At 40.8% G+C, this 15,770-nt stretch overlaps 1 protein-coding gene across 1 annotated transcript; it reads right to left on the minus strand.

Moving 5' to 3' along the window:
• Positions 1-729: 729 nt before the first annotated feature.
• plekhg7 (pleckstrin homology domain containing, family G (with RhoGef domain) member 7) lies at positions 730-15,522 on the minus strand (the record flags this gene model as incomplete). Its single annotated transcript, XM_079249643.1, has 16 exons — positions 730-840; positions 1,389-1,486; positions 1,632-1,785; positions 1,883-1,962; positions 2,056-2,143; positions 2,368-2,483; positions 5,506-5,677; positions 7,503-7,616; positions 8,262-8,360; positions 8,877-8,972; positions 9,875-10,024; positions 10,437-10,538; positions 10,896-10,936; positions 11,662-11,780; positions 14,177-14,199; positions 14,881-15,522. The coding sequence occupies 16 exons, from the start codon at positions 15,520-15,522 to the stop codon at positions 730-732; spliced, it is 2,205 nt and encodes a 734-aa protein (XP_079105769.1).
• Positions 15,523-15,770: the final 248 nt, after the last annotated feature.

A 15,770-nucleotide genomic window follows, 5' to 3' on the forward strand; every position in this document is an offset into this window, starting at 1 on the left:
AGAAAAACACAAAAGTTTTGACAGCAATGTTTACCAGTACCTGCTTGATTTGAAGCCTTCTTGCTGTAATTTTGTTTTTATATTGTCCAAATTTTCTGAGGTTTGGACCACTGGCAGGTTAGTTTACAACCATCATTTCTCCATAGATCCAAGATGTTTGTGGTAATTTAGCATTGTTAATACCAGACTGACCATTTAAAAAAAAAAAAAAAGAGGACACTGAATGGCAACATGTAACTCCATCATTCAGCATTAATGGAGGCTTAGCGATTCCTTTTTTAAATCCACAGCTGATGGGTTTTAAACCAAGTGGTTTTATGTTAAAAAAAAAAGACCAGGGAACAGCTTTCCGCTTTATTGTGGCCTCTAGATTTAAATCGTTCTTAGTTGCTGATCTAAAGCTTTAAATGTCACATGACCTTGCAGATTGAGTTAAATTTCAGCCATTTCAATCTTACATTAAACTCCATTTTGCTAATGGAAACCTTGTAATAGCAACCAGTAAATGCAACTTAAAGTCCACGTGAAATCTTGGACGCCAGAGAAAATGGGAAAAGAAAAACGGCACTTTTACTACATAATCAGATTTATTGTAGACTACTGCAGAAACTGCCTTTAAAGGCACATTTACAAAATAATCCTGGCGCAGGAACAGTCATTTACAAGATTTCAGGCAACAGTGAAGTGCACATTGACAGTCAAAATGTTTCTGATGGCTTTCGGTGCCATTCAGATCTGAGAAGACTCCAGCCACAGCGAGGTGCTCTTGAGTCTCGGCTGCTGAGAGTCCAGCTTCAGCAGAGCCGTCACTGCGCCCTCTATCTTTGACATCCACTCTCGCTGAAAAAAAAAAAAAAGTCACATGAAATGTATCAGGAACAGAAAAATCAGGTTTGCTAGTCAACAGTGGATTGAAAAGACTGGAGAGATGTGTGTTAAAGTGGCTTCATATAATCAGAGTAATACCTTGTAACAGCTGCAAACTCTTAGGATATTTTACTGAAATACTAAACCGATATGACAAAGCTCATAAAATCCATGCATATGAACTTTGTCAATCTTTTTTCTTTTTACTAAAAGTTTACAAGGAAAGCAAGAGATTCTGTCATTCAGTTTTAATCTAAAGTGAAAATTACCAACATTGTTATATATATAAAAAAAGTATGGCCAGAATACAATGCTTTGTCAGTCAACTTTAACCACTTAGTCCAATTAAGAGCAGCGAGTAGCTGAAGCCTATCCCAGCAATCATTGGGCGAGAGGCAGAGTACACCCTGGACAGGTCTCCAGTCCACCGTAGAGCACAGTGCTTTGTGTAATCTATTTTTACAGAGATAAACTAAATTCCTTTTAAATCTTGTCAAACAGTCATGGCTGAATTGATGTACCTTGGCACATTCTGACGCAGCTTGCAGGATGAATGCACCGATGCATTGCTGGTAGCGGTTGTGGTGCATTATAATGAAAGAATGAGGCAGCCCCGATGCTGTGCAGAAAGCAGAGGATTCTTTTATTAAATCCTGTGTAAACAAAGTCCTGTGACACAGCTTGTTTTTCACATAAAAACACTCTCAAACAAAATGTGGTACTGATAAAAAAACAATATGAAACCAGGCAAAGACTGTTCTTACTGGAGGCATTTAGCTGATCGATGTTCTTGACCTGGAGTCGGTCCAGAGAAACAGGCTGGTCAAGAACTGTGAAAGTGCATCCCTCCTTCAGTAGCTGATCCAGCTCCAGGTTCTGTTGCAGCCTCAGAGGGTTCTGCTCAGGACCGATGGGCTTCTACAATGTCAGTCAGAAAACACAGTGAATGATGGAGATAAAAGAGCCTTTGACTGAATTGCCACCATTGTTCCTGATCAGAGCGTGAGTGACGTACCTTTTTGTTCCTTTTCATCTTTGTGATCAGCAGGAATTCGTCAAACAGGAACAGATAGACATCTATCAGCTTTGTGTTCTCTGTTAATAAGCCAAACAAAGACGGTCTAAGATTTTATTCAAACCGAAGCACTGAACACGTGAAATGTGCTGAATATATGCCAGCTTACACACCTGTCAGCACTAGCTTCCCTTCATGCAGCAGACTTCTGTGGGAGATCAGATTATCCAGAGTGACAGCTTTCAGGAGATGTTTGAGAGTCTGAAAGAGAAGTAGCTCATCAGTTAAATCTTTTCACAAGTAAATCAAAGATCTGACTTGTTGATATCAGAAAGGAAAAGCTGATGTGTGCTTCGTGCTATCTGATTTTGCATTAAGATATATAGAAAGATAAACTGTTGGCATGTATCTGACTTCATGCTTTGCTCTTTCAACACATGCAAATATATGCTATTTATAAACAAGTGCACTGATACCAGACAGACCTCAGGGATGAAGGCACGCTTGTCTCTCTCCCACACAGGCAGCCACACCAGAGCATCTCTCAACTGCTTCACCTTCTGGTAGTTATCCAGCCATTTGACTTTTCCCTCTAGATCACCTAGAAAAGGAGGAGAGGGGAAAGTGAGTGTCCAAAACTTCATTAGGATGGATGCAAACAAAACCAGACTCAAAAACATGATACACTTCATGGATTAATCTACCAACAAATCTTTAAATCATTTAAGCCCTGTATTCATGATAAAACTATATGAAAAAAGACTTTTTTTTTTTTTTTTTTTAAATTCCAGTTTGAGGTTATGCAGTAAAAAACACAGTTTGGTTTAAGAAACAATTCCAGATACCAGCATCAGTAAACAGTTTGTGCCTGCATAGCAACACTTTTCTATGAAGACAGAAAACAGAGATCGAGGAACAACTGTCTTTTCCCAGTCAGACCTGAAGCAGCATGTGTTCATCTTCTATTCACACCTAAAACAATGTTCATATATTTCATTTCCAAACCTAAATTTGATGCAAGTGTCCCAACATCATTTAAGGCACGACAAGATAATTTCTTAGTCATGGCAACGAAGCACCTGCATGTGGAAAGAAGGCAAGAACATACCGTCGTCTACACTATTTCCTGAGACTAAAAAATCATTTTTATCATGAGAATTCTGATGCCAACTGGCTGCATTATTTTCATATACACACACAAGTAGTTTAACAAGTTAAATCACTGTTAAATCAGTCCGTTACGGGCTTCACCATAGCAATATGTTCAAATCAGCTGGCTTTTGGCAGGTGAAAGAGAAATGCGCTGTAGCTTGACATCAATTGTTTAACATAAAAGTACACCAAGGCAAACATAAAATAATTCATATACTTTATCATATTAACAAGTTTTGTAAAAGAAAACTGTGTGGGGCCATAAGTGGTTTAAACAACACTGATCCGTCCAATAGACGGTGATAGGGCTGCGCGTCGTGCATTATAACTGTCTAACGCACGGCTCCTTGTTGTTTAATCCTTACAGAAGTCACAGCCGGGACAGATCAGGTCTCTTCACCAACCACATGGTGTTGAATCCCATGCTGCAGATGTCAGAGGTGTTTTCCCAGTTTGTGCTGCAGCCCACTTCCAAACATCATAGAATAAAACCGTTTCTAACACATTGGAGTTCTTACTGTAGTGAAACTCTTATTTAACTTTATGGATCAGTGGAAGGTTGCTCGTCTGCCTACTCGCTGATCACGGATCAGCTGCTGAGTGAAACCATTCCACTAGCAGAGATCTGAAAACGCAGGTGGCTTACAAGATTATATTTCTTCAAATATAACATCCTGCAGTGAACTCAAAACCAGGGATCCTCAATCCTGGTCCTCGAGGGTCTTGCAGGTCTCACTTGCAGGTTTCCTCAGTGTCTCTGCTAGAACACACCTAATTCAGACTCAGACAAGCTCTGCACGTCTGCTAAATGGACATGGATTTGACTCAGGTGTTTTGCAGTAGGGACACTTGGAAAGCCTGCAGGACACCGGCCCTTTAGGACCAGGACTGAGGGTCCCTGATGTAAACAGGGACCTGAGGTGAAAGTTAGAACTAAAGAGGACAGTAGTTTTCTCAGGGAAACATTAATGGCACTAATTTACATGGAACCACTAACCGATGAGGTGTAGAGTGGTCTGGGGGAACTTCAGCCTTATGAACACTTCAGTAACACTTCTGTCCTTCATAATCGGTGGGTGTCTGATATTTACTTTTAAACACAATATCAGCCAATACCAACACCATACTGATAATGTTGAGCATCTCAAACGGGCAGTTTTTACTTTTCCTAAAATTCTCTTCAGAACTTGCTAGAATGTTTTCACAATCTGCTTAGATAATAAATAAACAAAAAGCAGTAAAGAAAAACAGAAAATAATGAGACTTATCAATAATATTAAAACTTATTGCAGCTCACAGTGTAAACAGAAGAACTGGAGGTTCACCGTTAAACAAAGCAGGAGAAACTCGCACACTTGTGAAGTCACCATTTTTCCTGAATGACTTGTAGTTTGAAGTTTTGGTGCAACTCATCCTCGTTTTCCAGAAAAGTATACTAATATTAGTATTAATATTAGTATTAAACACAGCATCAACTTTTCCAGAAGAATTGACTTTAATTTTATGCATCTTAAATGTCTTTAGTATGACACCACAGCTGATAAACGTTAGCATCACCATGCAAGTAATAAAAGCAAATAGATGATAAATACAGCCAAGCCCACTTCATGAGAGATTACAGCTCTGTCAGATTTTTACACCCCCCCACCCAGAGAGGACTTTAGTCTGCACATCTCAGCTGTGACTACTAGACTCCGTCAGCTGTGGATTGCAAAATCAAAACCATTAAAAAGGTGTGGTACGACACACCTCGTGGAACAGGACACACTTTAAACCAGAGGTGTCCAGCTCCGGTCCTCGAGGGCCAGAATCCTGCAGGTTTTCTATGTATCCCTGCTCAGACACACCTGATTCAAATTAATTAGTAGTAGAGCTTAATCAGTTGTGCACGTCATTGGCTTTTTGATCCATTTAGTGGAAGCTAGATGTGTTGGAACAGGAATACATGGGAAACCTGCAGGACAGCGGCCCTCGAGGACCGACTTTGGACACCCCTGCTTTAAACAGTGGGAAAGTGTTTCATTTCAGATTTGTCAGGAAGGTTGCGTGAGGTTAATTAGTTCAATTCAACAAAATGACACGGTGCACTGCTGCGGCACATTTCCCACAGCCTTTCCTCCCAGTAAACCGCCACAACAGGTCTGCAGTTGGACACATGATGAGAAGAGTAAATGGTCAGGGAATGCTGGCTACAGTCCAAAGCATGCAAGCCATTGGCTATAAAAGACACAAACTGCGCCGCTTGTGTTGACACATAACTACACTTGCACCTACTTCACACACCTTCTGTCGCTTAATTTGACAACCACCTGCTAGGAAACCACCAGCACCTGACAAGATCTATGTGAATTCATACAAATATTACTACTAACTCTGCAACAAAACACTTAGTTCAATCAGGAAGTCAACCAGCATGTTGATGCAATTTACAGATAAACTGGGAGTCATGGTGAAAAGGGCATGCTGCTCACAGATAGATGTGTCCACTTGCTCTGCTATAACTTGAAGTTGGGCCTCCTCATCCTTCTCACATCTTTTTGCAATGTTTCGCAACAACAGGGGGTATCGGGTTAGTCTCTGCAGTGGCGCCACCAACAGGTCATGTAGTTGTAGCCTTCTGCAGCGTTCGTTCCTCTCACACCACTGATGAGAAAAATGGGAGAAGACAGAAAGAAGAGAGGAGATCAGAGGGTCAAAAGAGCTGGCCATGTTGGTGGGACCTATAAAAAAAAGGGTAGTGAAGCCAATTATTAGATGCGATTGGTAAATGTGTGATAAACTATGTAGGATTTTGCTCTTGTACTGGAATTAAGAGGGTAAAGCAGCAGCCAGATGATTAACTCTTCATGGAAAGGGAAATCACCTCCGTACAAATAGAAGCTAGATGATCTGGACAGTTAAGGTGTGTATTAATAAAATGTCAAGGAAGGCAAACATCAGCCATTACTGCTGCGAGTCAGTCTGGAAAGGGTTAAAAGGTATTTTCCAAACAATTTGCTGGCCACTGATCTAAAGCAAGAAAGATTATGCACAGGAGGAAAATCATTAGCGACAGTTATCAGCACAGCTTAGGCTTACAAAGCTGCATCTGTACCAGACAACAACACGTGCTTTACAATGTGCTACACACAAATGAGGTTAAATTGGAGATGCTTGGCTATAATGCAGAGCATCATGTTTGGTGAAAACCAAGGAAAGCGTGTCAGCATAAACACATAGCTGTTCAGCAGAGGTGATGATTTGAGCTGTTTCACAGCCACATGATGGGAACTTTTTGCAGTCATTTAGGCACATTCACATCAGCCTTTTAGATCTGAATACGAGTCAGTTTTCCACTTCTTTCTTTGGGGGGAACTTTGAATGCGTAAACAAATGATGATGATGATGATCACAGAAGCATAATTGATCCGCCTACAAATGCAGGTTTCTGTCCATTTCAAGTGGATAGGGTGCAGACTGCAAAACAAATGGAATAGTGGGTTCAGCACACAGCACTACAGGTAAACACAACCAAAACAAACATGTGTGTGGGATGATAGAAGGCTCTGGAAGGGAGAAATAGCTCACAGGAAGACGTGGAAGAATTTGGTAAAAGTTCTGATAGAAATCTGATTAACCCAGACCACTTAGATCTGATGAGGCTACATATTTTCTTGTCCCTGGCAAAGAGTGAAACACGTTTTTTTTAAAAAGGACGGACTCATTTGAGAAGCGCAGTATGAAGCCAATCTGGGTTTGGAATGACCCCGCCCTCCCACAACCTTGAACCAAGTCGCCAATCAGACCAAGTCTAGTGGACTATCCTGATGTGAATCAGCCAAACAATGTTGTCCTCTGTAAAACCAAAGTATTCTGGGTTCAAATGTAAAAAAAAAAAAAAAAAAAAAAAAAAAAAAAATCCAACCTAAAAACAATCTTAAGCACCAGCATACGTACAACAAACTGAAAACAAAAAAAATCAAGGTATGACAAGGACACAGAGTTCAGGCCTCAACTTAATGTATCAGGGCCCTCAGGGAGCAGTGCACGAGCTAACACGTGCAAACCTGAACTAACTACAGCAGTATTTCAAGGATGAGTGGCCCTCACTTTTTCACAATGATGTACGATACCAATAACTGCAATTAAAATATTTGAATTAGGATTTGTGAAATGTATTGATGTCAATCTGGTTGTGTTTATTGGAGTTAAAGAACTCCAAAAAAAAAGTTAAAGAACTCACAGGAGTTGAATAGTTTTTTCACGTGACTGTAAATGTAACACGCAACTCTCAGCCACTGACAAATGTTGACATTCCTTTCATCAGCAGGTCTCTGTGACACTGAACTGACTGTTGAAGCAGCAACATTGCTGCGTGCGCTCTCTCATATTTCTCACATGACACCAGAAGCCTTTTCAAGGAACAGCGTGTCTTCACTTTTGTGGCTGACAAAATATTTGGCTGCCTGAAACGATTTTTGTCCTGTACCTTTAAATATGATTGAAAGTCCTCTCGGGGCTTCAGGTTGTGCAGATAGAGCAGAGCAGTGGAGTAGTTGAGGCAGTACTTCTGCAGGCAGTGGCATATGCTCTCCCGGAAAGTCTGGTAGCAAAAGATAGCAGTTAGACAAACACTGGGCAACAGACTGCAGGGTCACATCACCTGTGGAGCTACAGATAAACAAATCATAAAAAGGCAAGATGATGCAGACCTGGATCCAAGGTGGAAAGTATAAAAACCGAACCCATTTCTAATATATACTTTGCTGTATAAATTAGTACCAGAAGAAAAATTCAATTTCCCGCTGATTTACATTTAAAATGTAGAAACTTAAAAATGTTCTAGTATCTGTTTTAGTACTTTGAGGTCACAGTTCCTCATCATTATTTAGATCTATTCATGTCCATAATGTTGCAACAAGTACATATATGAATTTAACACTTAAATGTCAACAAGACTGATTCTAAATACCAATTCAACAAATGTAACCTGCTTTCTGATGTAAATACATTTACATAATAGCAGAAAAATGATATTTGGGAGGAAAAGCAACTTGCAGCTTAGATTTAGTTAAAGAAAAAAATCTAAAATAATCAATATTTACAATTATAAGTAAAATGACCTGAATGAGTATGCATGATCATGTCCTCCTATCACTCTCTCTTGTTTACACATCTTATCAGTGGACTTTAACAAGTGACAAGATAACTGGAAGTCCGTGTGTGTCCACCTGGGAGTGAGACTTGCCTTGCCCAGCAGCTCCAGTAAGGTGGTCCCGCCACCCTCAGCAATCTCCAACGTGTCCTTAATGACACGCAGAAGGTTGTTTAGGAAACCAAAGCTCACCTGCAGCAAAAAAAACAAAACAAACAAAAACAGTGTGTCAAGTGTCACCATATAGGCAGCAAGATGCCCTGTTCTTTCAGTTTGATCACTGTGATATAAATCCATTGTTTCACTGTAGTTAAGACTCCTTTCAAATAATACATTACGTCTTATGTGACAATATTTTGTTTGTATTTTTTACAAAAACTGGCCTGTAAATATTGCTACACGATAACTACTTTATTCATGTTAAAAGATGGTCATATGTGGGACAAATGGAACATTTTGAAACACATTCACAAAAAATAAAATGTAATATGCAGATCAAGCCAAAACAACAATGTACATAGTTTTTCAGTTTTATCAATTCAGGATGAATCCTAAAAACCTGACAAGACGACAACATTTTGCTGCGCCATTTTATTACCAAATCAAATATGGTCACGTTCTGCTTATGAAGGCTGTCGTTGTTAACATCATTTACATGGCAAATGTAAAACTAGAAGCTTCGGGCAACTTATTTGCATCGTGTCTCACCAGGCAAAGTTCATTGAGGTTTGCAAACAGCCTCCATGAGTCAACATCAGTAAGGCAACTCCTGAGCTGCAGGTTAGTTAGCGTCACTAAAAACACCTGCAAGAAACAAAGAGATCAGATGGAGAATAGGATGTCAAATCTGACATTAAATTTCAACTCGACTTTATAAAGTCCTTTAAAACAACCAGAGTTGAAACAAAGTGCAGTACACAATCGGCAAAAATAAAAACAGAATAAAACAGTTCAAATGCAAATAAATAACATAAAAACAAGAGGTCATACAAGGAACATGGAATTAAAACAATAAAACAAACTAAATAAACAGTAAGTAAAAACCAATAATAAAAATAAGGCACACTGACCGGAAATTGTCTTATGTTGGGTTAAAGGCCAAGGAATGAAAATGGGTTTTAAGATGAGTTTTAAAAATGGACAGAGAGGAGGCTTGTCTAATGTGGAGGGGAAGCTCATTCCACAATTTTGGACCGTTTGGACCTCGGTACGTCCAGGAGCAGCAGGTCAGCTGACCTGAGGCACCGGGCAGTGTGGGTGTGGGAGTAGAGGAGCTCAGAGAGGTAAGGAGGGGCCAGACCATTTAAAGATTTAAAAACAAATAAAAGAATCTTAAAATGAATCCTGTAGGTCACTGGCAGCCAGTGGAGGAAGGCCAGAATAGGTGTTATGTGCTCCCTCTTACATACTCCAGTTCGGAGGCGTGCAGCTGCATTTTGCACCAACTGGAGACGTGCGAGGGAGGACTGGCTCACCCCAAAATAAAAATTATTATATTCAAATATATACATATATTATATATATTATAAATATTCAAATTAACTGTAAGAAAGCGAGACCCGTAAGAGACTTTTCCACAAACACCAAACACAGGATGACAAAGAGATGAGGAAAATCCCGAAACAGCAGGTGCTGGGTTTCATTTAGGTTTGGTCTGTTTGCTTTTGGTCCTGTGTGTTTGCATAGTTTTAAATGGAGAAAGTTACCTCTTTGAGAACCATGAGCTGATCCAGGAAGTAAACGCACTCGCTGGTGAAGAGTTCCCAGATGGCCTCTTGTCTTTTGTGGCTCTGAGGATCAGAGTCAATGCTCACCTGGGAAGACTGGTCCTGCAGGAACTCAGCCAAAGCGAAGCCCTGCATGGATTGATAGAAGGAAGGCCCATCACAAAAACAGCTAGGCAACAAATCTGCATGCTCCACAATGTGTGTTTGTATGAAAACTATACCACTGTATAACTGCAAATTTTGCACAACCAACACGACTCAGCTCTGCATGTGAGTATTTGCTTATACACACGTGTAGGGTCAACCCAGCTAGTTTCCAACAAGAAATTCTGGTTCTTGCACAGCTTGTGTCATTTCAAGCTTGCGTCAATAGCTGCTGTCATGTCATTTCTGAGTCATTTAGTAAACACTGAATTGTGTTTGGATTGGAAATCTGAATATCTTTGCAATTCAAACTTTGCCAGGATTAGAAATAACTGCAGACAGAACCAACTCTGTGATTTACATAACAAACAGACACACTCTGCAGCTGATTTCTCACCTTATATTTCTGAAATTCAGCATTTCTCCAGTCTTGAATGTGCACTGTTGAAAGGTATTTTTCAATATCTGACACTGTACCCATCTGCAACTTTGCTTTAGTCTGAAAAAGAAAAGACAAACACAAAGTAGTTCTCAGTTATAGTTCTTGGTTGGCCATGGATGAGAAAAAAATATGTCTGCTTATTTTCTGCTTTGCTCATTATCTGCACACATAACAGGCTTAAAAGCTGAATTAACAAGTCTGGCTCAAGTTCTGCATTTCAAGTGTTGACCAATTACAAAAAACTCTGTGCTCCAAAAGGGATAAGAGGAAACACTAATCTGCTTTGAGAAGTGGGTCAGAGAACAATGTCCAAAGCAACTGCCCAAAGCTAAAACAAAAGTACATCAAAACAAACCACAAACACACCAGTGGCACCAGTCACACACATCCACCACTGACAAACACCACACCTACCGTACTACGCCTTGAAAAAGGCCACTTTGACTTCTTTGTATCTGCAGAGGTTGGATACGAAAACAGGTTAAACTGATTAACGATCGAGGCATAGCTGTGTTGCATACAAGAGATTACATTAAAATCAAGTCACTAAACTGCAAAACCTGCTGTTAACTTAAAATAAAAGTTACTATTCTTGTCCATTCCTGAAAGCCCTATGGTACATTCATTATCTGCCTGAGCGCTCTCACACCCCAGACAAACGCTGCACTTCGGTTCAAGGTCTGCTCCAAATCACAAACTATTGGTGATGTAAAGTGCCAACGTAAAACTGTGTGTGTACCATTTCTGCTTTAGCACGAAGGTTAAAAATTTACCATTTCTGGAGGCAAGTATGAAACAGTAATTCCGTTTTTTGTAAGTTCATTATGTTTGCAATAACTTGAGTAAAGAAGCAAGAATGAACTTTTACTTCAAGTAACTAGTAATAAGCTTTCTCAAGGCAAACTTAATAACCTTTTTTTACTCTTAATAAAGCACTAAAACCTAAACATTATGGGATCCTTTTCCTCATTATACAAAGTAAACAGTTAAACACAAACGGCTCACAATAAAAGGCAAACAAAGTTAGGAAACCATTATTTGCTTTTAAGGACTCGAATGAGTGATTTGTTGACTCATAAGCCATATTTAAACAGAGGCTAAATCAGAGTGACGGAGTTAAATGACAGAACAAGTCCAGAGAATGAGAAGAAGCGAGATTCGACAGAATTTCGAACTTTACCAGAGAAGTTTGAGCCATTTATCATGTCTGCTGCTCCATTGGAGACAAAAAGGTCTCCTGGTGAAACATCCAATCCAGGCAGACTGACCACCACGGAGCTCCGCCTCCTCTCATGAAGCCTGAAACAGACATATGATCAACTTAAGATGTTCTCCATTTTAAAACTAAGTTGTCCAACATGCAAGGTTTTGAAACAGGAGGCAGATTTTTATGGCATGAATAGAACAGCTCATTTCACATCCAACACCGTGATAATCTGTTATAAATGTACTGGGATGTAAAGAGAATGGACTCAGTGCAAGCCACAGGAAATAACAGAATTCCTTTTGTCATATTACGTAGTTGAAATACCACTGAAATACCATCTGCATTGTGCAGCAAACTGGTGATTAGCATGAGCAGCAGATATTGTGAAGGATAAGCGTTGTGTCTGGCTCATACATGGATTGCTGCTGATTAATGGATCACCCTATTCTTGTGGAAGGAGGCAAGCTGTCAATGTGTGCCAGTTATAATCCTCTTGGTCTCCTTTTCATAGTTTGTAACCGAGGCATGGCTTTGGCTGGAAAAACATGGGTCTACCTATTGGCCTCAGGCAAAGCTCACACAACCACTGTTCTCAAGTGTTTTGACTTATCTTCTGTTGCTGTACAGTCGGGATTACCGAAGAACATTCACTTGATGAAATTAACCAAAGACCCGCACAGATATGAAAATATTAAAAGAGGAAAGCATTAAACTGGCAGCCAACCTACTAGACAGGTTTTCATTTGTTTTAAAAGGGATTTAAAATCTACACCTAGAAAAACTTGATCACTAATAGCATCTCCAATGGTGACAATGTCAAGCGGCAGCCAAACTAAGCAGACGAGCAGCCGTTAATGGGACTGACTGTTAATGTAAGGTGCTTGGCAACCAGGCAGGCTGGTTTTTCAGAGGCTAAGGTTCACTTTCAGCGTGAAACTAAACGACAGCTGGTCAGTGACCCACAACAACTCTCAGTGGTTTCACTTTTAAATATTTAAAGGTCATGACTTCAAAGGAAGAGGTTAAAGTTCACAAGTATGTGAGTGTGAATGTGGGGAGGACTGAACCAATGAAACAATCAAGACAAAAAAAAAAAAAAAAAAAGAAACTGGGAATGTGGTTTTAAAATTAATTTCACAGCACTGCAAACATCCTCATTCGAACCAACAAACAACCTGACAAAGGTTATCTTGACATAATCAATCAGGACACATGGCTTACAAATGAAGGCTGAAGTCTTAACAAGAACAAAGCTGGAGCAGAAGTTAAAGTAAGAGGAACAATGTTGGTGCTTTTTTTTTCCATTTCAGCTACTGTATGTAAAAATAAAATACTTAATTTGCCTGAACAAAACAGCCTTTCTTCCTCTTACAACCTATAAACACGAACAGTAGCTGGTCTTTTGCTGAAGTACATGCAGTTGCATAAGAGGCATGCAAGATTAACTTAAACTGCACGTCAACTACATGGCTGCAGGGACAAGTTGTACACTTGACAGATGTGTGTGTCTACGGCTAAACAGGAGTAACCTGGTTCGTTTTCCCTTCAAGATGCTTTTGTTCAACCGTGAAAGCATCAGTTGTTCCTTGCTCTTACTGGCAGGGTGGTGCTCTTACTGGTAAACTGACACCACACCCCCCCCTTACCTCCAACCTTAAGCTCACAGCATTGACAGCAAATAGACAGAATGAAATAGTCAGCATCAGCTGAAGCCGACAGGGCAATCTGAAAGGCCCGATTACTCCTCCAAATCAGGTCAGTTCATCCTGCAGCATCACCACAATGACATCCTGTTTGTTGCTTTGTGATGGCGCAGAAAAGCATCCTCTGTGTTCGCCTCTCAACTACCAGGAGAACTTATAAAAAGAAAAAAAAAAAAAAAGGGTGTTTTGTTCATACAAAAGAGAAATAATGATGCCTCAAAACAAAACTGTCCCAACTGATGGCTCACTGGGGCCTGGACACAGTAACCGGCACAGTGCCAGGGTGTAATTACGGGGACAAAAGCTGCCTAATTATCTAGTGTGGGGAAGAGCCTCACCGCCCATTAGGAGGGGCGTGGGTAGCAGTAAGGGAAAACAGCCTTAATGAGGGTTTGTCTAGCTACTATATAACCATGGGACTCTAAAAACTTAGTCCACCATGATTATGAGGCATTAACAAAGACGTGAATGACAATGAAAGTACAAAGGGGGCTTCTTAAGCTGAAAGCTCAGTCAGAATCCAGACAGCAAGTCAAAAGTACTTAGTTTTTTTTTTAATGATTATTGTTTGACCAAGAACCAGCAGCGCTTCGTCATGGAAACAGGGATGAATCAGATGGCCAGCAAAAAAAAAACAAATGCCAGCACTGTGTTCCCCACAGGAAATTTGACTAATTCCTGATAAGAAAATATGTTCTCCAACACTCTGACATCTTTTGCTGCCATGCTGAGAGGACAGAAAAAGCATCCAAATCTCCACAAGTCCACAGGTACAGAGCACCTACCTACTATGGCAGCGATCCTTCTCCTGCAGGAAAAGAAAAAGCAAAACTTTGTTAGTGCTCAACATCTTTAAAAGGGAGTAACGACACAGTTTCAATGCCATATTAATGTGGCTCCAGTGTACAGTCAGGATCAAACTGAGGGTGCAAAGCCCTCCTTCTGCTAACAACGCCACTATATCACTTTCAAAGACATTCAAATTGGAATCAGTGTTTTAAGTGGTCGCTTGCATTCAAAAGCCTCTGATATTGGAGGAGAATGTCAGCACTCTATTGAGAATGCGCTTGCTTGAATACCACGAGCTGATGAATAGATCTCCCCATTATCTTTTCCCATCGCTCACTGACCCCTCCATTATTGGGTGACTGCTGACTGTGGTGAATAGGGGCCCAAGGAGAGCACTTCCCAGGGCTCTCCAGGCAGTGGGTTTGGTCAGAGCTGTCAGTGCATGTAACTGCTGATTCATTTGCTGTCAAAAGCTTGCATTGTGAGTGACCACTGCAGGAGGCAAGGCAGAATGAGGGAGAGAAAGCTTCCGCAAGGAAGGAATGTCCATCCATTTAATTTATTATAAGCTATGGATTTAAAAAAAAAAAAAAAAAATCCATGGCACACATCAAGCAAAAGGATTTGTGACGATGCTTTAAATGACAATACATTTAATAGGGTTTTATTAAACTTACACAGAAACCTGCTAAAAGCTCACCTGTGCCTCGACAGGATATCCAGAATCTTTAATGAGAGCAGGATCAGCACTGAGACATTGGTGTGCAGGAGAAGTGACACCATTGTCGAACGTCTCTGATCTGTACGATCTCGTTGTCAGTTGGCGGGAAGATGAAACCGGCGGATGGTTGTGACAGATCTCTCCATCGGATGGGGGGTTCACTGCGAGGGGAGACTTTACTCTGTGAACAGGAGGCAAGGAGCTCGTAGGGGAGGTTGAGCTTGCAGATGATGGCTCCTCCTTTGTAATCCCCATTCTGCCGGAATCACGGGAATCTACCAGAGGTCGCCGGGTGCTCCTCATCCTCCTCAAGGTGGGAGATGTGGAGATGCGCCCAGGAGCTTGGCGATCAAATTGGAAGAAAGGTGCTACACAGTTGTCAGGGTCCACCAGAGACAAATGTCTCAGCTTCGAGTGTGTCCGTTTGAGATCTATGTGCATGATGACCGGGTTGCTGGTTTGGCTCCCCTTGTGCTCACAGGGCTGCAGGTCTGTTTGTGTTTGGGCGTTCGCCACACCTGTCGTGACCTGTTCATTCTCAACCCATTCAATGTAGCTCCAGTCCAGCTTCTTCTCATTGTCCTGGGCTTCCTGTAGAATAACGTGCTTCAGCGTAGACATTGTAACCTCACAGGCATTATTACAGCGCAGCAGTAATCAGAAAATCTTACAGTCCGATTGCATTGCCTCCTTCAGGTTAACATCAGATGGTATTCCATTTTCATACCATTTACTTCTCAGGGATCTGGGGGAAAAGTAGAAAACGTGTCAATACCCACAAGCAGCTGAAGCCAGGCACAAACTCCCCTCTTAATCTTCTATAAGGGGATTTGATCAGGGTTAAAATGGTGAGTTGGCAGATGAAAAAC

This window comes from Telmatherina bonti (genome assembly GCF_933228915.1).
Source record: "Telmatherina bonti genome assembly, chromosome: 2".
Lineage (NCBI taxonomy): Eukaryota > Metazoa > Chordata > Actinopteri > Atheriniformes > Telmatherinidae > Telmatherina > Telmatherina bonti.